Source organism: Dermochelys coriacea, chromosome 6 (assembly GCF_009764565.3).
Source record: "Dermochelys coriacea isolate rDerCor1 chromosome 6, rDerCor1.pri.v4, whole genome shotgun sequence".
NCBI lineage: Eukaryota > Metazoa > Chordata > Testudines > Dermochelyidae > Dermochelys > Dermochelys coriacea.
Window position 1 is genome coordinate 1,816,360 of NC_050073.1, and position 13,552 is coordinate 1,829,911.

At 57.3% G+C, this 13,552-nt stretch overlaps 2 protein-coding genes across 2 annotated transcripts; one reads left to right on the top strand and one right to left on the bottom strand.

The window, feature by feature from the left end:
• The first annotated feature begins 802 nt into the window (after window positions 1-802).
• Window positions 803-4,178, top strand: LOC119856787 (NAD(P)(+)--arginine ADP-ribosyltransferase 2-like). The gene is made up of 4 exons (XM_038404799.2): window positions 803-914; window positions 2,457-3,179; window positions 3,369-3,404; window positions 3,811-4,178. Exons 1-3 carry the CDS (start codon window positions 842-844, stop codon window positions 3,377-3,379), a joined length of 807 nt encoding a protein of 268 aa, XP_038260727.1. The 5' UTR covers window positions 803-841; the 3' UTR covers window positions 3,380-3,404; window positions 3,811-4,178.
• Window positions 4,179-9,287: 5,109 nt separating this feature from the next.
• On the bottom strand, window positions 9,288-10,136 carry LOC119856827 (erythroblast NAD(P)(+)--arginine ADP-ribosyltransferase-like). Its single transcript, XM_038404856.2, is given in 3 exon segments — window positions 9,288-9,688; window positions 9,690-9,764; window positions 9,766-10,136. Coding segments are annotated over 3 exon segments (651 nt in total). The 5' UTR covers window positions 10,059-10,136; the 3' UTR covers window positions 9,288-9,405.
• Between the last annotated feature and the right edge of the window lie 3,416 nt (window positions 10,137-13,552).

The window sequence follows — 13,552 nt, forward strand, 5'->3', positions numbered from 1 at the left end:
TATTTCAACCCCAAATTCCTGAAAGATCTGAGCAATAAGCTTAGCTCAAGAGCCGAGGCAGGAAAATGATGTAAAGGGGTGTCAGATAAAATCAGCCGTTAAACCCAAAGTTGTCAAACTTCGGTGTTTCAGTAATGGCCACATTTCTTGCCAATAAAGGAGATCTTGATAATACATCCCCCCACCCAGCCCAAGAGCTGCCATTAAAACCCCACAACCCAATGAGATCTGGAGGAAGCAGACAGAGAGCAGCAGGTAAGAAATCACCCCAGAATTGCCAACCCCAAACCAGGAGTCCGGCTCACCAGAACTCATCAGATTGGCTTTCAAACCATGAGATTCTGTAAAAACAATGAGATTTCTGGTGCTTTTGATTTGCTTTTGGAGCCTTTAGGGTGCACTGGGGTCACGTCTGGAAGCTTTCTCCGCTGCCACAAGGGCAGGAAACTGACTTTTCCTTTACGAACGAAGGCTGAAGTCATCATGTATCCACCTGACTCCAGGAGCTGGGGCTTTAAGGAAAACAAGAATTATCATGAGACTCATGAGAGTTGGCCAAGCTGTAACCCTCCAATAAAGGCCCCGTGTCCCATTCCCCACCCCCCCGAGCCAGCCAGTCCCCTGCCCTGGGGCAGGATGGGAGCCCGCACCCCCTAGAGGGGAAAGGTCCCATATCCCATTTCCCCTTCCCCCGCCAGCTATCTTGAGCCCAGGAGGTGGATGGGAGCTGGCGCCCCCAAGAAGGAGAATGTTCCTACATGTCTGGCTATTCTGACTCCTGGTCATTCTAGTTGTCTCAGCTGAAGCTCCTCAGTGAATTATTCGGGGATCGGATACCAGGATGTCCCCCAAGAAAGTCGCCCTCCTGCTTTTCACGGCAGCTTGGGTGCTGCCTGCTAGAACCTCACAGGTAAGTGGCTTCAATACAATATCCCTGCCCTGCCCCAGAGGTGGCTGCTTCTCTGTGCCAGCGAGCTGTCGCTGGACAGTGTCGCTTTGCAACTGTTCCCCAGCTGCCCTGCCCCAGAGGTGGCTGCATCTCACACATCCCACACCGATGTCCTGAAGAACAGCGGACGCTTGGGAAAGTTGCATGGAAAATGTCAGGCTATGGCGTCTAGTGGTTTGTGGGGAGGGAATCTGGGAGCCAGGACTCCTGGGTTCTCTCCCCGGCTCTGGGAGGGGGGTGGGGTCAAGTGGGTTAGAGCAGTGGGGGCTGCAAGCCAGGACTCCTGGGTTCTCTCCCGAGCACTGGGAGGGGAGTGGGGTATAGTAGGTTAGGACAGAGAGGGCTGGGAGCCAGGACTCCTGGGTTCTCTCCCCAGCTCTGGGAGGGAAATGGGCTTGAGTGGTTAGAGCGGGGGGGTCTGGGAGCCAGGCCTCCTGGGATCTATTCCAGTGACACCCCCCATTTTCCAGCAATCTATGAAACGTAGGTAACCACTAGAGGATCCCTCCCCTTAGCTGAGATCAGTGTGTTGTCCTGCTATTCAAGTGCGGGAGAGGGAGCCTGGCTGGAGACAGGGCAGAGCAGGGGAGGGGGAGCGTGGGGTCTGGCTGGGAGGACTAAACTGAAGGGGGTGAGAGGGCTGGCTGAAGGGGGCTGGCTGGAAAGGGGGACGAGGGACCAGCCTAGGGAGGGGGGCCAGGTGGAGTGAGGCCATATGCCAGGCACTGCAGAGACACACACACCAGATCTACAGTTAAAATTTAGATCCCACCTTGTGCTGTCACTCAGGTGTGGCGGGGTGAAAAATTCACACCCCTCAGCCCTGTTGTTAAGCCAACCCACTCGCCAGTGTAGACGCAGCTAAGAACTCTTCCCCGGCCCTTGTTCCTGCCTCTCGGAGATGGGGAGTCAGACGCGTCTTCACTACGATGCTGTGGCGGGATTCCCTGCAGCGCCCGGAGTGTAGCCACAGCCCCCGTGAGAGACGGGCCTGGGTCCAGATTCACCCCATTGATTATGCTCGTGCCAAAGGACCAGCCAGGTGCTGAGGTCCCTCGAACGGGTAGACCCCCACTCCCCTCCCAGAGCTGGGGAAAGAACCCAGGAGTCCTGGCTCCCAGCCCCACCTCCCCTAACCCATCAGACCCCCCTCCCCTCCCAGAGCTGGGGATAGAACCCAGGAGTCCTGGCTCCCAGCCCCTCCTTCTCTAACCCACTAGACCTTCACTCCCCTCCCAGAGCCAGGGAGAGAAGCCAGGAGGCCTGGCTCCCAGCCCCCCCTGCTGTAACCACTACACCCCACTCCCCTCTCAGAGCTGGGGGTAGAACCCAGGAGTCCTGGCTCCTCCAATACCCTCCCTGCTCTGACCACTAGACTTGGCCATTCCTGTCGCCATCAGCCCCACCTTCTTCCCAGCTTGAGCGACCGGAATGAATTAGTTCTGCCGTAAATGACGTCACGATGCGCCTCATGTCACGTCTGACCATGAGCCGAACCCTCTCCTAGGCCAGGGCCCCCCCGGGACCTGCATGGGAGAAGGAAACCCCATGCTCAGTTTGGCCTCCTCCTCGGTGGATGACCTGTACAGAGGCTGCGAGTACGCCATGAGGCAACGTCTCCCATCCCTGATGAAAAAGGAGCTGACCGAGAACAAGAACTTTGACCTGGCTTGGAACAAGGCCAAGAAGGAGTGGATGAGGAAGACGAATACGTACATCTTCCCCAACACAATGAAAGCTTTCTGCAGCGTCGCTGTGGTGGCCTACACCTTAAACAACCCGCCTCTGTACAAGGACTTCAACACGGCCACCAGGACGGGCTGGACGGGATCCCATGCCTACCTCAGCTGCCCCTTCAAGGCCTTGCATTTCCTGCTGACCCAGGCGTCCAAAGAGATATGGGGGATAAAGCCCAGTTGTGCCACCATCTACAGAGGAACCAACGTAATGTTCTCCATCAGCCACTTGTTCCACTTCGGCCAGTTCAGCTCCACCTCAAAGAGCTCGAAGGTGGCGTCCGGATTCAGCCAAAAGACCTTCTTTGTGCTCTTTTACTGCACGGGGTATGGGCTTCGGGACCTGTCCCACTACCCTGGAGAACAAGAGGTCCTGGTGCCGCCCTCCGAGATGTTCCAAGTCACCAAGGTCCAGCCGAACGGGCAGGGGCAGACTGTCCACGCCAAGTCGGTGGGGGTGTGCAGCAACCACAACTGCACCTACACAGAGAAAGGTGAGGAGGGGGAGGCAGGAGGGACGTGAGCTATGGAGTTCCACCAGGGTGTTAAAAACAAGCAGCAGCTCAGTGGGACATGGGGCCTTTCCCCACTAGGGGGTGCCGGCTCCAGTCCAGCCACTGGGCCGGGGACAAGGCGTCTCGGGGCGACAAGGAAAATTACAATGCCTCTTTTCTATTTTCCAGGAGACCCCTAGGTGAAGAGATGCCCTCCTCACCAAGGTACGAGGGGCTCACCCCTTGGCTGGGCAGGCTGGGCGTGGGAGGCTAGAGACAGTAGTTGCAGGACTCCTGGGTTCTGTCCCCAGCTCGGGGAGGGGAGTAGGGGCTAGTGGGTTAGAGCAGGGGGCCTGGGAGCCAGGACTCCTGGGTTCTATCCCTTGACTCTGTGAGGGTAGTGGGGTCTAGTGGTTAGAGCAGTGGGGGCTGGGAGCCAGGACTCCTGGGTTTATCCCCAGCTCAGCCACTGACTCCCTGGTTGAGTTTAGGCACATCCGTGTGCCCCAGTTACCCCCTGCCCCATGCCACGGGAAGAATAGAACTGCCCCAGCTGTGCTAAGTGGGGTCTCAGCTGTGGCTGGGGGGTATCCTGATGGCTAACGTTGGGCATGTCTGCGTCTCCCCACAGTGCTGCATTTGTGAGGCGCCGGAGCAAGGAGGAGCAGCAGTGACCCCAGGGCTGCCTTTAGCCAGGAGCTCCGTGGATCATCATGTGCGTTGCCTGGTCTACCTAGGCTGGCAAAAATTCCCCACGTGCTTTCCCGCTATAACTAACGGGGAATCACTCTAGCAAAACACACCTGTTTCCTCCCGGTTAAGCTTCTTCCCTCGCAGGTCTGCGCTTTCCCCGACAGCTGTACCACATCCGAGCCGGTCTCCCCCGGTGCTCGGCCCTGTGCCCCACCGGGATTTTTCCCAGGGTATATTGCAGGAGGACAGGAAAGTAGAGTGAGACATAAGGGGCTCAATCTGCAGCCAGGGAGATGGAGGTTACATCATGGGAAAAACTTTCCAATGCGCAGGGTAACTCAGCTCTTAGCTTCCCAGGGAGGGGGTGGGCTCCCCGTCACTGGAGGTTTATAAGAACAGGTTAGACAAACCCCCTGTCAGGACTGGGCTAGGGTTCCTTGGTCTGGTCTCTGCGCAGGGGGCTGAGGGTCCTCTCGGGGTCCCTTCCAGCCCGACATTTCCATGATTCTAAACCCACTGGCCCAGAGGCAGATTAAGATTTATTGGGGCCCTGGGCACAAAGAATATTCCTCCCCCACAATGCCCTAAGAGCCACTATGAGGCGCCCCGGACCCTCCACCTGCCTTGGGCAACTCGGGCAGGGGACATGGGGCAGGGGCTGCTCCCAGGGCAGGTGGAGAGTCCGGGGCTCCCTGAGCAGGTCTTACCAAGGCCTGGCTCTGGCTTCTGTCCTGGCCAGGGGGCAGGACCTCAGGGGAAAGAGGAGGAGCAGGGGCAGGGCCACAGTTTCGGGGCCAGTGGGCCCCCCCACACACACTTCTACACAGGTTCCAGTGCTTCCAGGGCCCCCAAATTGGCCAGGACCCCTGCACTGGACTTTTGGGAATTGGGATCAAACTAAGCCAGGCTTCCTCTACTGGCATCCTGTAATTTACTTGCTCCACTCCCACCACCATCTGGAACCTCGTCCCCCTCCAATTGCTACCGGCCAATAGCCAGCCAGCTGGGCGTCGGTAGATCCACCATCGGGGTTCGCCTATGGAGAGCGTCGTAAAGTTGGGGGGTGCATAGCATTGCCAAACCTCCAGGATTGTCTGGGAGTCTCCGGGGAATTAAAGGTTCCTCTTGAATTGAAGATTATCTCATGTGATGAAACCTCCAGGAGAACGTCCAAACCAGACTGCCAACCCTAGCCATGCAGAGGAGGTTGCTTGTGGGTTTGCCCCATTGAGGCTCTCCAGTTGTATGAGGGCCATTGATGGGACCCTAACCCTAAGATCATCAACAGAAAGGCCTTAGCCCTGCAAGGTCTGGGTTCGTAGGTTCCCAGATTTCCAGGCCAGCAGGAACCGTTGTGGTCATCTGGTCTGACGCCAGCCAGAGAACTTCCCCCAAACAAGTCCTAGGGCAGATCTTTTAGAAAACCATCCAATCTGGGTTAAAACTGTGAGCAATGGAGGATCCTCCACGACCCCTGGTTAATGGCTCCTATGGTCAATTCCCCTCATGGTCAAAAATGTACACGGTCTTTCCAGTGTGAATTTCTTCAGCTTCAATTTCCAGCTATTGGCTCACATTAGACCTTTCTTGGCTAGATTGGAGATCAAACATTTGTTTCCCACATAGGTCCTTATAGACTGGGATCAAGTCCCCCCCGGAGCATCTCTTTGCTAAGCTAAATAGATTGAGCTCCTTGAGGCAAGTTGTCTAAGCCTTCACTCATACTCCTGGCTCTTCTCTGGCCCCTTTTCAACCGATCCAATTGACGCTCATTCTCTTTCCATATCTGCCCCTACAATAAACACGCCCTCATTGCAATGAGTTTGGCATTCTTTAACCCCTGCCGCGCTGCCGTCCCGAGCCGGGGGAGGAGAATTGGAGGTCACCCCGTTTGATCCTTCACAGACACGAGCCTGTTAGAGGTTCGTTGCTGTGGTGCGGACGCCTTAGAGCATACCAGCTGGGGTAGGGGGGCTAGGAAAGCTGCGCTGGACAGGGAGGGGCCGGGTTTGTGACTGGGCCTAATGGCAAAGGGTGGATACGCTGCAGCCGCTGGCAGTGGACTCTGTTCACTTTATCCAGCACGACTGTTTTCACTCCAGAAGCTCTACACTTGGTCTGCTGCTACCCTCTTAGCCCAGGCCCTGAGGGGCTTCAGGAGTATAAGGGTGTGAAGAAGGAAAAGGAAGAGGATGATGGGCCGGCTGGCTTGGGGGCTGGGGAATGGGATATGGGGTTTTGCCTTTCTAGGGGGCATTGGCTCCAATCCAGCCTCCAAATATAGGTGGGGACCAGCCACCAGTACCCATATCACCTGGTGCCCATGGAAGACAGGCGGCTCTGTGACAAAGTGGGACAGTTCTTAATGTTTCCTCTGAATAGTGTGGTGGTTCCTCAGTTTCCCCTAGGCAGTTCTTAAATATCTAGGTGGTGGGATAAGGGTGTATGATCATTGCAGAGCCCTAGAGGGCAGGTGTGTGCAGGGGTCTGGACACAGAGAATGGCCGACACCCTATTTCCTGAAACCTAATGGCCTGGCCCTTCCCCCCTGCAAGGTGAGAGCTAAAGGGTTGGAGAACAAAGGAATCAGGTACCCTTCTGGCCCGGGAAAGGGACAAAGCCCAGAGGAGCGGGGGCTGGAGGGGGAGTCAGTTTGGGGCTGGCTGGGGACATGGAGTGAAGTGCAGACGGGGTTGTCTGGCTCACTGTCCCCCAAAATGGACCCAGCTGAGGGGTCCTGTTCTCTGCACCTACAAGCTCTGTGTTAGACCATGTTCCTGTCACCTAATAAACCTTCTGTTTTACTGGCTGGCTGAGAGTCACGTCTGACTGCGGAGTTGGGGGGCAGGACCCTCTGGCTTCCCCAGGACCCCGCCTGGGTGGACTTGCGGTGGGAAGCGCAGGGAGGGGCGGAGGATGCTGGATGCTCCGAGGTCAGGCCCAGGAAGGGGGAAGCCGGGTGTGTGTCCCGCAGACAGGCTGCTCCCAGAGAGGAGACTCCCCCAGAGTCCTGCCTGGCGTAGGGAGCAGGTCCAGAGCATCGCCCGGGACTCCGTGACGGCTCCGAGATGGCATGGCCCTGACGGTACCGGGATCAAAGTTGTTTAAATCTAGAGCTATGAAACAAACAGCCCTGAGACTCAGGGAAGAGAAGGAGCAAAGGAATTTGCTACACACGATCTCCATCTAGTGGCGAACGATGCAAGGAGTGGAGCCACCTAAGAGCCAGGGGATGGGTAGAAATAAAGGGGTGACCCTCTCCAACGACCGCCGAGACCGGTGGTGTCGGCAGCTCCAAAGCCCGGGTTCAATAGCTGGGGGGGGCCTCTTAAGCGTACAGAAGAAAAACCCTGGGAAATCTGACACAACTAAACACCAGCCCTGGTATTTTGGGCTGTTGCCCTTTGCCTCAGGTTCCCACCTCGTGGGGACCCTTCCACTGCACCCCACTTGCCGTTTGTTGGCCAGAGTACCAGCATCCAGGGGTGCATCGGGCAAGTTGCAGGGGGATATAAGAACATAAGAACTGCCCTACTGGGGTTGGACCAAGGGTCCATCTAGCCCAGTGTCCCGTCTCCCGACCGTGGCCAGTGCCAGGTGCCCCAGAGGGAATGAACAGAACAGGGAATCCTCAAGTGATCCGTCCTGTCGCCCATTCCCAACTGCTGGCAAACAGAGGCTAGGGCCACCCTCCCTGCCCACCCTGGCTAATAGCCCTTGATGGACCGATCCTCCATGAATCGACCTAGTTCTTTTTTGATTTTTTTCTTCATGACCGCTCTCTATAAATACATCAGAGGGATAGGTTTCAGAGTAGCAGCCGTGTTAGTCTGTATTCACAAAAAGAAAAGGAGGACTTGTGGCACCTTAGAGACTAACAAATTTATTAGAGCATAAGCTTTCGTGAGTTACAGCTCACTTCATCGGATGCATCAGATGCATTTCCTTTTCTTTTTATCAGAGGGATAGACACCAGGGACGGGGAAGAGTTATTTCAGTAAAGTGCCAATGTTGACACAAGAACAAACGGCTCTAACCTGGCCGTCAACGAGTTTAAGTTGAAATTAGACGAAGGTTTCCAACCATCAGAGGAGTGAAGTTCTGGAGCAGCCTGCCAAGGGGAGCAGTGTGGGGGCAAAAACCCTACCTGGCTTCAAGACGGAGCTTGATCAGTTTAGGGAAGGGACGGTCTGAGGGGACATGAGGCCAATCTGCAGATCTTAATTTGTTTGGTTTTCTTCAATTCCCCTCCCCACCCCCATAAAGAAGTCGGTGAAATTGGCAGAATGTTTCGCACTCACCAAATCTCCATTTTTTCCCCCAGAAAGAAAAGTTTGGTGTGAAAACTTCTGCTCGGCTCTAGATGCAAACGTTGCTCTGGGCCCCGTTGGGGGGCTGGCATGCTGGGCAGAGAGAGACTCCGAGCCCCACGTCAGCTGCTCGGTGTCGGTCGCACCTCTCCCTGGCCCGCATGTTCAAAGAGTGGCCACGCTGGAGGTGATTAGATCTCAGGGGTTAATTTCCCCCAACGATTAAATCCTGCAACTGGCGACGGAATCGACATTGCTTCTGCTGCCCCCTCACCCCCCACACTTGCCCCGCTGGAGACATGGCAGTTAAAAAAAAATCCAACACATTGCAATGTGGGCATTTATTGCAGTCGCAGATACCGGGCTGGGGAATATGAGGATGGAAAGATCTCTCTCACACACACACACACACACACACACACACACACAACGCTACATAGCTGCTGGCTAAAAGCATCCCCGGGGTTGCTGCTTCCCCACCTTGCTGCGGTCCGGCAGGCACCTCACAAATACAGCACTGCAGGGAGACACAAGCACACGCCACATTAGCCGTCCGCACTCGCGTCAGCCACAGACCACCTCCCCCAGGCACTTTTCCCAGCTGGATCAGTGTCAGTGCCCTCCAGCACAGCGTGGGAAACTGAGGCACAGAGGGGCCAGAGATGCCCCCAGACTCACTCAGGGAGTCAGTTGCAGAACAGGGGAAAGAACCCAGGTGTCCCGCTTCTTAGCCCCCCCCATCCTCCTAGACCCCACTCCCCTCCCAGAGCTGGGGATAGAACCCAGGAGTCCTGGCTCCCAGCCCCCCTGCTCTAACCACTAGTCCCCACTCCCCTCCCAGTCAGGGAGAGAACCCAGGAGTCCTGGCTCCCAGCCCCCCTGCTCTAACCACTAGTCCCCACTCCCCACCCAGAGCCAGGGAGAGAACCCAGGAGTCCTGCAAGTAATTGTCTCAAGCCCCACGCACACCCCCTGTCTAGCCAAGGGATGAGCCCCCACCCCTAGCCCCGTACCTTGGTGATCAGGGCAGCTCATTGTATCGTTCCCTTCTGGAAAACAGAAAATAGACTATTAATTTTCCCTGCCCCTCGAGCCAGCCAGTCCCCTGGCCTGGAGTGGGATAGGAGCCAGCACCCACTAGAGGGGAAAGGCCCTGTGTCCTATTCCTCACCCCACCCCACCCCAGGGCCAGACCTGAGCTGTCACCCCCTCGGGGCTAATTTTTATCTCCCTGGTGGCCTTCCACAACTCACGTCCCTCCTTGCGTCCTCCCCCTCATCTTTCCCCAGGTAGGCGCAGTTACGGTTGCTGCAGACGCCCACCAACTTGGCATGCACCGTCTTCTTCCTTGGTGTCTCCTTGACCCTGGTGACCTGGAACACCTCGTAGGGCGGCACCACCGCCTCCTCTTCCCATGGGACGCGGGACAGATTCCCCACCAGGAACCCCTGGCACGAAACCAGCACGAAGAAGGTCGTGTGTCCAAATTGCTCCGCCTTCTGCCTCTTCTCCTAGGTGGAAGAAACCCTGGATGGAGAACTTCACCTTGGTTCCTCTGTAGACTTTGGCACAACTGGGCTCCTAGCTTCTTGGCCGCCCGGGTCAGGAGGAAATGCAAGGACTTGAAGGGAAAGCCAGCATATGCCTGGGGGCTCTTCCATGCCATTCTGGTCTCCAGGTTGAACGACTGGTAGAGTGGTGGATCTTGCAAAGTGTAGGCCAAGACAGCGACGCTGTAGAGGGCCCTCAACGTCTTGGGGAAGATTGCTTGGTTCTCCATCTGCAGCCATATCTCCTTGGCTTTGTCCCACGCCTCACGGAAGAGCTGGTTCTCCTCCAGCTCTTCTTCCAGCAGGGATGGGAGAAGCTGTTTCATGGCCTTCACGCAACCTCGGTAGATGTCGTCCAGGGAGTTAGAGGCCAAGTTCAGGGTGGGGTTCCCCTCCGCCGTGCGGACCTCATCGGGGCTGGGCTGGAACAACCGGCAGCTCAAGATCAGGCATGACCCTTAATAGACAATGCTTCAGAAATGACCCACGCAGGGAAGAACAGCGACTGCACACAGCGGATTGCTGTTGAGGGGAATTTCCAGCAGTGGGGCCTAGTGGTTAGAGCTGAAGAGGGGACTGGTTTCAATTCCCAGATCTAGGAGGGGAGGGGACTCTAGGGGGCTAGACTGGGGGGCTGGGAGCCAGGACTCCTGGGTTCTGTCCCCACTTCTGCCATCACTGGGTGACCGTGGGCAAATCTCCCCATGTTTCTGTGCTATTGTTTCCCTTCCCACCCTTCATCTATTCAGACTGGCAGCTCTTCGGGGCAGGACCTGTGTTCATGTTGTGCCCGGCACACCAGGGGCCTCCATAGCTCCGCTGGGGTCTGGGCAGCACCCAGTGCAATGGGACTCCTGCTGGTGGGGATTTCTGGTGCATCTCCAACACAAATTATACCAGCAAGTGGCCAAAATCTGCCTTTTACAGATTGCTGGAAATTCAAGCACAGAATGTTTCAGCCTCCTCTGGGGTGGGGCACCTGCGGAACAGCCACACATAACGTCGCACACGGATGACTCACCCAGCACTGAGATTCAGCCACCTCTGGGATGGGGCACCTGGGGAATAGCCACACATAACTTTGCACAGGGATGACTCATCCAGAGCTAAAATGCAGCCACCTCTGGGGTGGGACACCAGGGAACAGCCACACATAACATCGCACAGGGATGACTCATCCAGCACTGAGATGCAGCCACCTCTGGGGTGGGGCACCTGGGGAACAGCCACACATAACTTTGCACAGGGATGACTCACCCAGTGCTGAGATGCAGCCACCTCTGGGGCAGGGCAGGGATATTGTATTGAAGCCACTTACCTCTGAGGTTCCAGCAGGCAGCACCCAAGCTGCCGTGAAAAGCAGGAGGGCGACTTTCTCGGGGGACATCCTGAATAATTCACCCCGAATAATTCACTGAGGGGCTGCCTCTGAAAAACCCCAAAATGACCAGATCACACTAGCCAGCCACGCAGGAACGTTCCCGTCTAGGGGGCGCCAGCTCCCATCTGCCCCCAGGGCAGGAGACTGGCTGGCTCCGGGGCAAGAAATGAGGCAAGGGGCCTTTCCCCTCTAGGGGATGCCAGCTCCCATCCGGCCCTAGCCCGGGGCACTGGCTGGCCCGGGGGGAACGGGACACGGGGCCATGCAGGCGGGTTAGCTCTTACCTCCCGCTCTCTGTCTGATTGCTCCCAATCACATGGGCCTGGGCGGTTTTATAAAGCCCAAGGCAGGCCCTGGGGGGAGGAATCTGTTTCTAAAGATCTTCCCTATCTGCCCCAAAGCACGGCCGTTACTGATGTGACCACCCCACGGGACTGATTTTATCTGAGTCCCTCTATTCATGCATTTGTCCACCTCTGCCCTTTTGTTAAGTTGATTCCTCAATCAGCAGACATGGGGGCGGGAAGTAGGGGTGCTGCAGCACCCCCCAGTTTAATGCGGGGCCGCTGGCCCCCGCAGCCAGGGCTCCACTCCTCGGCTCGGGTCCCTGGGGGCCAGCTACCGGCCACGCTCCCTGGCCACTAGCCCCGCGCCACGCACTCCACTCCCCCACCCCACACCTGGGACTCAGGTCCCAGCTGCTGGCCCCACTCCCCGGCCGTTGGCCTGGAGCCCGGGGCCCACTCCCAAGGCCCCATACCCGGTCCTGGGCTTCTGTTTCCGGGCCCTAGCTGCCCGGCCGCTGGCCCTGTGCCCAGCCCCCCTGCTCCCAGGGCCCTACCCCCGGAGCCCCACGCCCAGCCCCCCACTCCCAAGGCTCTGCTCCCAGGGCCCCATACCTGGTCCCACGGCCGAGGCTCTGCTCCTGGCCCCGCACATGGGGTCCTGGCTGCCAGCTCCTGGCCCCACACCCATCCCCCTAGCTGTCACCACAGCCTCAGCCCCGTTACCAGTGTCCGGGTCCCTCCCTCCCAGAGACACAGCTCTGCTCCCCGTCTCAGCTCGGGAGGGGTGGGGGGCACAGACGGGGGTAAGGGGGCTGTTTTCCAGCACCCCCACTACTAAAAATATTCCAGTGCCATTGTCACCAGATTTTTAGATCTTGAAGCAATTTAGGGTTGAAATAAGTCCCCCAACAAAGAACCCAAGAGTCCTGCCTCCCCCGGCAGCCGCCGTAACTGCACCCCCATCTCTGCCTCCTAATAACGGCTCATGTGGCAGGTTTGTCCCTTAAAGTCCGGCTCCTGCTAGGAGCAAGTGAGGACCTGCAGCATTGTTGGTACACATGAGGCACGGCCTGGCACCGGGGGCTCCTGATCTGTAGCTGGAGTCCTAGATGCCACCACCACTCTGACAAGTAATAATGTGCAGCACCGAGCGCAAGACCAGGCCGAATCCTGCCAGGCAGGGGCTCGGAAAAGGCTCTCGGGGTCCTCGAAGACAAGCAACCCAGCGTGGGCTCCCAGCGCGAAGAGCTGGGGTGATCCTGGGATGAACAAGCAGGGGAATGGCAAGGAGGAGCTGAGAGGTTTATTTGGCCTTAGGGCGACTGCGGCTGGGGTCCTGTGTGTCCAGTTCTGGTGCCCACAGTTCAAGAAGGACGTGGATCAATTGGAGAGGGGTCAGAGAAGAACCAGGAGAACGATTAAAGGACTGGACAACCTGCCCTAGAGTGAGAGACTCCCGGAGCTCAAGCTGTTTAGAGGACAAAGAGAAGGCCACGGGGTGACTAGACCATGGTCTACAAGTACCTCCGTGGGGAACAGATGAAATCGTGGGCTCTTCAGTCTAGCAGAGAAAAGTCTATGCCACAGAGTGTGGGGGAGTCCGGGGCCTGCACCCCTCTTCCTCGGATTCACTGTGACTCTCAGCCAGCCAGTAAAGCGGAAGGTTTATTGGACAATAGGAACACAGTCTAAAACGGAGCTTGAGGGTACAACCAGGACCCCTCAGTCAAGTCCTTCTGGGGGGCAGGGAGCTCAGACCCCAGCCTTGGGGTTCCCTGCGTTCCACCACCCAGCCCCAAACTGAAACCAAACCCCCCCTCCACCCCCCCCAGCAGACTCTCTCCTGCAGCCGCTGTCCAGTTTCCCCGGGCAGAGGTGTTACCTCCCTTTCCCCCTCCCGGCTCAGGTTACAGGCTCTCAGGTCTCCCATCCCCACTGAAACTCCCCTGCCACATTCCCAGGTCAACACTCCCCCCTCCCTGCTGCGTCCCATCTCTCTCCCCTTCGAGACTGAACTGAGCGGGGTCACTCTGACCCGTGACCTGGGAAAGTTCAGGGTCCCCTCTCCGGGACAACGCATCCGCTATCATGTTGGCACTTCCCTTCACATGGGCCACGTCCATGTCCTAATCCTGCAGGAGCAGGCTCCACC

What these genes read in the sequence shown, in the direction of transcription:
- LOC119856787 (XM_038404799.2), top strand. Translation starts at nt 842, where the DNA reads ATGTCCCCCAAGAAAGTCGCCCTCCTGCTTTTCACGGCAGCTTGGGTG. An exon ending in TGCTAGAACCTCACAGGTAA is followed by an intron (nt 915 to 2,456) that starts GTGGCTTCAATA and finishes ACCCTCTCCTAG; the next exon opens with GCCAGGGCCCCCCCGGGACC.